The sequence below is a fragment of the Chrysochloris asiatica genome, unplaced genomic scaffold, assembly GCF_000296735.1.
Source record: "Chrysochloris asiatica unplaced genomic scaffold, ChrAsi1.0 scaffold00378, whole genome shotgun sequence".
NCBI classification, from domain to species: Eukaryota; Metazoa; Chordata; class Mammalia; order Afrosoricida; family Chrysochloridae; genus Chrysochloris; species Chrysochloris asiatica.
Window position 1 is genome coordinate 837,020 of NW_006408896.1, and position 7,152 is coordinate 844,171.

Consider the following 7,152-nt stretch of genomic DNA (forward strand, 5'->3'; position numbering starts at 1 on the left):
TGGCCGCGTCCAGGTTCCCAGGGGCCCTGAGCTGGCTGCTTCCATCCAGGGTTAAACAGGCTGTGTGCTTAAGCTGCTAACCCTACCCCTGCTGCTGTCTGAATTTCAGTGAAATAAACAATGGAGTGCCTGTGTTGAACAGCACATGGCAAGTGTGCCGTAGCCACATGTCACCAGAAGTGTTTGTTCACACATCTAAGTTTTGAAAACATTTTCTATTACGAGCTGGGTGAAGGTTTACAGAGCAGATCAGCTTTCCGCCCAACAATTCATCCACATTTGGTCTTGTGTCATTGGTTACAGTCCCCACAAGGTGACATCATTTGTCCTGTTTTCACCCTGCGTTTCCATTCGCATGCCTGCTTTCCTGCCTCTTCTCATTTTGGTCTTTAGTTAAATGCAGCTGGATTCATCTCAAATGGCTGATCGTTCTAAGGTGTGAGGGGCCTGGGCTTTGGCATCCTACACCCTCAGCTTTCCCCATTGCTATTCAGTGAACTGCAAGCAGCCTTTCTATTTACAGTTTTATGAAAGATGCCGACAGGATCTACTGCTTACTCAGGCACTCCCTGGGTGCTGACAGGTCCCCCCCAGTTTCAGTCATTCTACAGTGAACCTCTTGGTGTGCACACAGTTTCTGGTGGAGTCTGATTGATGCTGGATTCCCCCGTAGGGAGTCTCAGGTTGGAGGAGTTGTAGAAATTGGTGGCTCGGGGTCCTGGTGTGGTACTGTAGGATAAGCATTGGACTGCAAGACCAGTTTGAACCACAAGGTTGGCAGTTCAAACTCATCAGTCACTTCTCAGAAACCACAGGGTTTCTATGAGTTGGAACCAACTGGATGTTACTGACAACAGCAGTGGCGCATTGTGACTCGTGTGTTAATGTGGAGTTGTTCATCAGTGCCCTTGAAACATGGTTTTGTTTAGCTCTCACTGACTCCATTAGGGGACTGTGGAGTGCTTCTGCCTGAGGGAGGTGGCAGGAGTGGCTGTGATGGCTGTTCTTGGGAAGAGATGGAATTGTCTGGGTGGATCCTGAGGTCTGCTCACACTCTTTCCTGTGGTCTCCAGGTACCTCAGAGCATGGACCAGTCGGAAGATGAAGGGTTCCAGTCAGCCTCCAATATGACTCCTGACTCCCAGTCTGAACCAAGTGTGACCCCAGACCTGGACCCATGGGAAGCTGTGCTCTCCTACGAGGCCAGTAAGCGGCGGTGCTGGGAGAGAATAGGCTGGTATGTGAGCCTGTCCCTTGCTTACTTTGTGAGCCCAAGGGTGGCTTTTAGAAGAGGCTGTGTTGGGAGTGGTGGTGATTATGTGCTGTGGAGTTGGTCTCAACTCATAGTGATCCTGTGTAGGGTTTCCAAGATTGTAAATCTTTATGGCAAAAAGCTTCATTATTTTCCACAGAACAGCTGGTAGATTTGAACTGCTGACCTTTTGGTTAGCAGCCCAACTTATAACCCACAACATCACCAGGAGCCCTGCCCTGATGATGCTATTAGAAACACTGAGATGGCAATCAAGCTAATTTACAAAGGAGTCTTGGTGGCACTGTGTGTTAGGCATTGGGTTAACTGCAAGGTTGGTGGTTCAAACCCACCAGTCAGTCTCTTAAGGGAGAAAGATGGCTGGCAGCTCCTGTAAAGATGGACCACCTGGGACACCGTATACAGGATCACCATGAATTGGAATTGGCTCAATGACAGTGGGTTTGGTTTTTTCTTTGTTGCCTAAGTCCTGGGAGTTTAAAAGAGATACAAGAAGAAAAAATTCCCAAGCTTTCTCAGTTTTTTACTTTAATTATGAAGGTTTACAGATCAGATCATCAGGTTTACATTCAATAATTCATACGGATTCTGTTTCATCTCATTGATTACAGTCCCCTCAACATAAGGTCACTTATCCCAGTGTCCAGGCCCTTAGCTAGCCAGTGGTCCTGGAGTTGACTCCCACTCACGGTGCCCCTGTGTGCAGCAAAGCAGCACTGTGTGCCCTACAGTTTCCACTGGCTGACTTTCAGAAGTGCACGACCAGGCTTTTCTTATGCGCTGCCTCTGGGTAGAGTCAAACCTCTAACCTTAGGGCCTCACAGCTAGGCATGTTCACTGTTTGCACCCCCAGTGACTCCAGTAGCTTCTGCAGATCACACTCTGTCTGCACCTAGAGTCCTGGGGGCACAGGCAGGCGGGGTTCTCAGTGCAAGGCGGAAAGGCACAGAGCCAAGTGTGGGCACAGACCTGTCTTCTTGTTCCTTGTCCTTGTGAGTGAGGTTCATCCAGGTGGTGGCGTACATCAGGACTTCACCTCTCTTTATGGTCAAGCAGTAACCTCACTGTGTTTACCCATCGTATGTGGGTGGGCACTTCTGTTGTTCCCACTGTTCCGTTGTCTGTTTGTACCACGTTATCTTTATCTGTCAGGTGTGGATGGACGCTTCCCGTGTTTCCTGTATTCCGTTGTCTGTGGGTACCACGTTGTGTTTATCCGTCACGTGTGGATGGGCACTCCATGTCCCCACCTTTGGGCCCTGGTAGAAGTGCTGCAGTGACCATAGCTGTGCAGGCTCCTGTCTGCTTGTCTGTTGTCACATCTTTGAGTACACAAGGGGATATCAGAAAGTTCGTGGACAAGTTCCATTACTTTTTTTTGTAACTTTTTATTGTGAATTATGTGATAGCTTGCATGGGAGAACATTAGCTTTACATTCATCCTATTACAATCCCCTCCATGCATCACCAAACAACCAAAGGGTATACCCTGCAAGCCTGCCCCTCTCCCTCTCTGGGTCTAGAGTCTCCGGCTGCTCCATCTCTCCACATTGTTGTCTCTGCCTCCATCTCTGGCATCAGTGTTTCTCTGGGTAGGGTCCTGCACTCCGCTCTTCTCCCTTGATGATCTCAGGAACCTCTGCTCCTGGACTACAAAGTCAATCACTCCCCTCCTTTTGCTACAAAATGTCTACCTTTACATTTCCAACTCTCACAGTCAGTCCTGATAGCAGTTATTCACTATTTTACCACAAGAGTCCTATCCCCATCTCCTTTCATCAGCTCTGCCCAGATAGATTGGATACTACTCACTGGAGATTCTACCTTCCTCCGCACCCTCTGGATCTAGGCTCCCTCTTGAAAGTTTGTAAGCCAGTCAGTCACTTCTTGCCTTTGTAGCCCCCCTCATTTTGGGCAGCCAATATCCAAGTTGCCCATCCTGGTCAGCCCTGTGTACCAAGGGGTTGGGAATGATCCTCACTGTAAAGATTTGTTCCCTCTTGTGAGCTACTGCATCCATAGGTGTAGGTCAAGTTCATCAAATTGTATCGGATTACTCTTTTTTTTCCTCTTCTTTCTTCTAGTAGTCGAGTTCTGATCATCCAGTCATTGAAGCCAGGTCAAGTGGGTATTATCTGCAAGTGTGGGTGTTCTTGTGCATATGCCCTCTCTTCTTATCAGCTGGACGCTTCATTCTCCATTCCAGTCCTCTGTGGCTATGTCACTGACTCTGGGCCCAGGAGTCTCTAGGTCTTGCCACACTGCTGGCCAATCCGGTTTCAACCTGGGTTCACAGGAGTCTATTGAACATGGTCGAACTTGCTCACAACTTCATTACTGTTTTTCCCCCACTTCCCCTTATTGGTGACCAGTATGGTCACCAGTCAGACCATATGCCTGCTCGTGTATTCTCCTTGAGTCTTAGTCTTGGAAGGGGGTTTATCTGACCACTTGCCTTGATGTCTCCTGGGCAAGCAATTTGCTTGTTCTTGTAGTAACAGCTGGACTGCCGTTATTCTTTTTGATTTTTCCTGTCGGTCTTCTTTCAAGAAGTGTCTCTATTCTTCTGGCCACACTATGCTGGTCTGCTTGTCCTTTCAAGTGGAGATTTCCCACCTCAGAAGATTCTGGATGGGGTTCAGGATTCCACCTATGGTCTTATGCAATGCAGAAGCTTCGGAGGAAGCCTCCTTCACTGGGCAAATTGTAGCCCATTTTATGTATTCTAAGCAGTTACAGGCAGAAGATGGATTTACAAGCTTTCTATGGTGATGTTCTTGGCTATTCTTTCTCTCCCCCTCAAGTGTCTGTTTTACAATGGTATGCCAGGGAACTCAACATTCAAAAGACAGCCAAGCATCTTAACATTATTTCCCTTCTTTTATCCATTCAAACATGCCTCAATCCTTGTATCCCAGAGCCCTCTTGTTCCAAGGTTGTACGGACATCATTATTTACCTCTGTTGCATTTAGCCCATGCAAACCTGCTTAACTCTTCTCCCACCCTCCTTGTTCTTCCATTCCCCTCTGCCCCTCTGCCTTCTTGTGTATTGTCCCCCCACCCCCCCAGCACCCAAACTAGCCTGTGTCTATTCCCTACCCTATACTCCACCTTCCCCTCCCTCCCCTAATCCCACCCCACACATCCCGGTAACCAGCAAAGAACCCCCCACCCCCCCATTTTAGTATGGGTTCTTTTCCTTAGTCTTTTACAGTAGTGGTCCTATGCAGGATTTCTCCTTTTGTGACCGACTAATTTCACTTAGCATAATGTCCTCAGAGTTCATCCATGTTATGTGGTGGCTTGCAGCTTCCTTGTTATTCTTCAAGGTAGCATAATAGTCCATTGTGTGTATGTACCACAGTTTGTTTATCCATTCTTCAGTTGATGGGCACTTAGGCTGTCTCCGTCTTTTTGCTGTTGTAAATAGTGCTGCTGTGAACATTGGTGTGCATATGTCTACTCATGTTATGGCTCGTATTTTTTGTGGGTAAATAGCAAGTAGAGGAATTTCTGGATCATAAGGTATTTGTATTTCCAACCTTCTGAGGAAGCGCCATATAGCTTTCCAGAGAGGTTGGACCATTTTGCAATCCCACCAGCAATGCAGGAGCGTCCCAGTGTCTCCACATCCCCACCAGCATTTATTGTCCTCTACTTTTTTGATCTTTGCTGTTATTGCTGGTGTGAGATGACGTCTCATTGTTGTTTTGATTTGCATCTAATGGCGGCTAGTGATGTGAACATTTCTTAATATGTTTGTTGGTTGCCTGGATCTCCTCCTTGTTGAATGTCTGTTCATGTCCTGTGCCTGTATTTTAATTGGGTTATTTGTCTTTTTCTTATAGAGGTGTTGTATTTTCCTATATATTTTAGAAATTTGTCCCTTGTCTGATGTATCATTGAAAAAGACTTTTTCCAATTCTGTGGGTTCCCTTTTTACTCTTTTGGGGAAGTCTTTTAATGCACATAAGTTTTTAATTTTTAGTATGTCCCACTCATCTATTTTGCCTACTTTTGTTTGTGTGGTTTTCAAAATGTTTGATAGTCTGTGTATGCCCTGAATTAGCACCCTCACTTTTGTCCCTATTTTTTCATTGATGACCTTCATAATTCTGGGATCCACATTTAGGTCTTTAATCCGCTGAGTTAGTTTTTGTATATGGCGTGAGGTAAAGGTCTTGTTTCAATCTTTTACATATTGCTTTCCAGTTCTGCCAGCACCATCTGTTGAAGACACTATCACCTCCCCATGTGATATATTTAGGCACTTTGTAGGAAATCAGTTGGCTGTATGTGGATGGGTTAATTTCTCGATTCTCCATTCTGTTCCATTGATCTATGTATCTTTCATTGTACCAGTACCAAGCTGTTTTGAGCACTGTAGCCGTGTAGTAAATTTTGAAGTCGGGAAGTGACAGGCCTCCAACCTTATTCTTCTTCTTAAGCAGTGCTTTGCTTATCCTGGGTCTCTTTCCTTTCCATATAAAGTTTGTAATTGTTTTTTCCATCTCTTTGAAGAATGTTGTTGGAATCTGGATTGGGATTGCATTATATGTATAAATTGCCTTGGGCAGGTGTTCTCTTCCTGACTAGTGATCTGATTAGTGTTTTTGGTACTGCAACTGCTGATACCTGAAGATGTCTTCAGGAACTGCCAAAATTGAGCACCCTGCTCCTAACTGCAAAGCTCCAGCTGTTATGCCAGATGGTCAGTTCAAAGATATCAGCTTGTCTGACTACAAAGGAAGATATAGTGTGCTCTTTTTTTATCCTTTTGACTTCACCTTTGTGTGCCCCACTGAAATCATTGCTGTCAGTGTTGGGGCAGAAGAATTTAAGAAGCTCAACTGCCAAGTGACGAGTGCTTCTGCGGATTCTCACTCTGGCTTGGATCAACACACCCAAGAAACCAGGAGGACCGGGACCCACGAATAGTCCTTTGGTATCAGACCCCAAGCGCACAGTTGCTCAGTACTGTGGGGTCTTAAAGGCGGATAAAGGCGTCTCATTTAGAGGAAAGGACTGTAGGGTCTTAAAGGCGGATAAAGGCGTCTCATTTAGAGGACAGGACTGTGAGGTCTTAAAGGCGGATAAAGGCGTCTCATTTAGAGGAAAGGACTATGGGGTCTTAAAGGTGGATGAAGGCGTCTCATTTAGAGGACTCTTCATCACTGATGATAAAGGGATCCTTCGACAGATCACTGAAAATGACCTCTCTGGTGGCCGCTCTGTGGACGAGACCCTAAGACTAGCTCAGGCCTCCAGTTCACAGATGAACATAGGGAAGTGTGCCCAGCTGGTCGGAAGCCTGACAGTGATAGCTGATGCTGAGAAGAGCCAAGAGTACTTCTTTAAGCAGAAGTGAACGCGGGGCCACTTTAATGCCAGGCAGCAAGCCGCCCTGAGAAAACAAACACAGCTCTTCTGTAATTTGATGATGCTTCTAACACAAAACCTCAGACTTGGCTGCGATGTGGTCTGATAGGACAGACCTTTCCCCCTGGTGGACATGGCCTTGAGCTGTACTGTGGACCAGGCCAGCTGCTGCATGTCAGTAGTGTATCAGTAGACTGCTGTGGATCATGTGTCGGTAGTACAGTATGAGCCCATTGATCTTTTGTAATTTCTATAAATTTGACCGGAGAGGGGGGTGAATTTGCTTTGGGCAGTATTGACATTTTCACAATGTTAAGTCTTTCTATCCAGGAGCAGGATACATCCTTCTATTTAAAAAAAATATTTTTATTGTGGATTGAGTGAAAGTTTACAGAGCAGATAATCAGTTTTACATTCAACAAATCATACACCTTGTTTCATTACAATGATTATAATCCCTTCTGTGTACCAAAACAACAACAACAACAACAAACAAACA

General features: G+C 45.9%; 1 protein-coding gene and 1 pseudogene across 1 annotated transcript in view; both read left to right on the plus strand.

Moving 5' to 3' along the window:
• The window catches only part of TUBGCP6 (tubulin, gamma complex associated protein 6), a 38,090-nt gene that overhangs the window by 804 nt on the left and 30,134 nt on the right, over window positions 1–7,152 (plus strand). Inside the window, exon 2 of the mRNA XM_006876414.1 lies at window positions 1,074–1,237. Within this exon, the coding sequence (XP_006876476.1) occupies window positions 1,074–1,237 (164 nt within the window). The remainder of the gene's footprint in view (window positions 1–1,073; window positions 1,238–7,152) is intronic.
• Window positions 5,916–6,642, plus strand: LOC102826353 (annotated as a pseudogene).